The 2620-nt window shown below is 38.1% G+C and overlaps 1 protein-coding gene across 1 annotated transcript in view; it reads left to right on the top strand.

Annotated features, from left to right (window-relative positions):
• The window catches only part of KIF16B (kinesin family member 16B), a 640246-nt gene that overhangs the window by 559559 nt on the left and 78067 nt on the right, over positions 1 to 2620 (top strand). Inside the window, exon 23 of the mRNA XM_007946387.2 lies at positions 1954 to 2043. Within this exon, the coding sequence (XP_007944578.2) occupies positions 1954 to 2043 (90 nt within the window). The remainder of the gene's footprint in view (positions 1 to 1953; positions 2044 to 2620) is intronic.

Below are 2620 nucleotides of genomic sequence, written 5' to 3'. Positions count from 1 at the left end.
AAAAATACACCACAGGCATGGAGCATCAGACTGACTGACTGTTCTTGAGAAGGGCATTTCTCTAATGTATAGCAGATTTCCCACCCAGGGACATGGCCTTTGCATAGGCCTTGAGATGAGAAGGAGTAAGAGGCTTCCTGGAGTGTGGTAGGAGTGAAGACACCTAAGGGGAGAGAGACTTATGGATGAGGCTGCTGCAGGCAGTGGGTGATGGGGCATACATGTCTTGAGGACCATATTAAAGATTTGGTAGGAGCAGCATGAAGCACCTGGTAGGGTGTTAAAAAGGGAGTGGCATGATCAGATTTGAGTTTTAAAGAGACCCCTTAACTTTTACATAGAGAATGGATTGGAGGAGGACAGATGTAGATGTGTAAAATTGAGAGAGGCTCTAGCTGAAGTATAAATGCAACATGATGGTGTCTTAGAGTAAGATGGTGGTAATGGAGAAAGACAAGTATATAGATTCAAGAATTGTTAAGGGAGTAAAATGAGCAAGACTTAGCTCTTGTTGGAATGAGGGGGATTTTAAGACAGAAGGTGATCAAGGATGACATCACAGCCCCTATTTAGCATGTTGTTGTTGTTGTTGTTATTTGCTGTCAAGTCGGCCCCGACTCATAGCGACCCGCCTTGGGTTTCCGAGGCAGTATCACTATGGAAGTAGGATTGCCTAACCTTCCTTCCGAGGAGTGGCTTGTGGGTTTGAACCGCCAGCCTTCTGGTTAGCAGTCAAGTGCCTTAGGCACTATGCTACCAGCGCTCCCCTATCTGGCAAAGCATTGTGAATAGTGATAAGATGCATTGAGATGGAGACCACCAAAGAAGAGCTAGAGTTGAGACTGTGATGACTAAGTTGAGTTCAGTTTTGGAAAGTTGAACATGAGGTCCCTGTGCAACATCTAAAGGAAGATGTATTCAGTTGGAGTGAAGACACCTAAGGGGAGAGAGACTTATGGATGGGGCTGCTGCAGGCAGTGGGTGCTGGGGCATGCATGCCTTGAGGACTATATTAAAGATTTGGTAGGAGCAGCATGAAGCACCTTGGATGGGTGTTAAGAAGGGAGTGGCATGATCAGATTTGAGTTTTAAAGAGACTCCTTTTCTGATACTTGGGTCTGGAGAGCAAAAGAAAGGTGTGAAGTAGAATTAAGAATTTGAGACTCATTCATCTATAGATGGCACCTGAAACTGGGTCAAATAGGGAAGGAATAGTCTGTGCTTTTGGCATGATTGTAAAGGCTTGGGTGGTCTACAAACCTCTCCTTTTCACAGTGATGTTAATATGTGGGCTGATTTATGCCAGTGTTTCCATCCCAGTCACCTCACTCTACAGAAACAGTAAATTCCAGTGCTAGGAAAAGGCTAGATAAGTAATTCTTCCTTTGAAAAGCAGAATATATTAATACGTTTTTATACTAGCAATCATTGAGATATAGTAAGATTTTTTTTCTCCTTCTCTTTGTCCTTCTTACCTTTATTCTTCCTTTTATTTTTATTTTTCCCCTCTTCTTCCTTTTCCTTTGCTTCTATTCTGTCTCTTGTTTTTCTCTCTTTCTTTTTCTCTTTTTTCCTTTCTTGGCCACTGTGGTGGCATCTGGTGGCCTATGCCTGATATTTTGTATGGATGCATTCCTTTAACAGAAGGGTCATTCTAGGGATTTCCTTCCTACTACCCAACTGGGGAATTAAAGTGTGCTTTGATCACTTGATTAAGGAACCATCTATTCTTCACTTTTCATAAGCACAGGCTGGTTATAACTACATTGGGGAGTCAAATACGCATTTTAGAGTAGAGTACAATTATTATTTGTAAGTGTTTTTTTGAATTCTGATAAATTATTACATGCTAATCACTTTGTTAAATTTAATTTAAAAAAAAAAAAAAAACTTTTTAATCACTTTTTTTCCTAATAATTAATGCTGATTTATTTTGGTTTTCCTGTTTGATAGATTACTGTCCTAGATGAGACATGGACTGTATTTAGGCGTTACAGTCGTTTTCGAGAAATGCATAAAACATTGAAGTTAAAGTATGCAGAGGTAAGTTATGAAATAATTATTTCCCATTAAGAATATTTGTTTTATAAAGTAAAAGATCTAATTGCATTATCAATACCATCCATGTCTGTCTTCCTCCCTCTCAGTTTCTCTTTAAATACTAGCTTATGTCACTAAGTTTTGTTTCAATTACTTATCTATCACAGATAGTTTTTAAAAATTTTTAAATTGTTATCTTTTTGTTCCTTTTCTATTATAAACAATTTAAATATTTTCTGAATACAAGACTTTGAAAGTGATGTAGCAGTAAAAAAACTGTCATTTTCATAAATTTTATGATTAATTTTAAATATTTGAATCAATTTACAACCTCTCAACTGTTGAGTAAGACCTATCAAAATGCAGTCATAATAAATTCTTCAGTATAGATATGACCTTTTTTATCTTAAAAAGTACTACATTTAGTCCAGCAAGATGGCAGACTAGGCAGAAAGACTGTACAGACTGTCTTCAACAAAGAAAAGGAAACCAATTAACACAGACACAGAAGATAATCCTGGACCCCTGAGCCTTGAAGGGAAGGATATAGAAGTGGACTAAACCCCAACTAGCAGAAGAA

Source organism: Orycteropus afer, unplaced genomic scaffold (genome assembly GCF_000298275.1).
Source record: "Orycteropus afer afer isolate SDZICR_OR568_19922 unplaced genomic scaffold, OryAfe1.0 scaffold00158, whole genome shotgun sequence".
Classification (NCBI taxonomy): Eukaryota; Metazoa; Chordata; class Mammalia; order Tubulidentata; family Orycteropodidae; genus Orycteropus; species Orycteropus afer.
The sequence above is the reverse complement of the archived record's forward strand: the minus strand, read 5'-3'. Positions and strand labels throughout refer to the sequence as shown.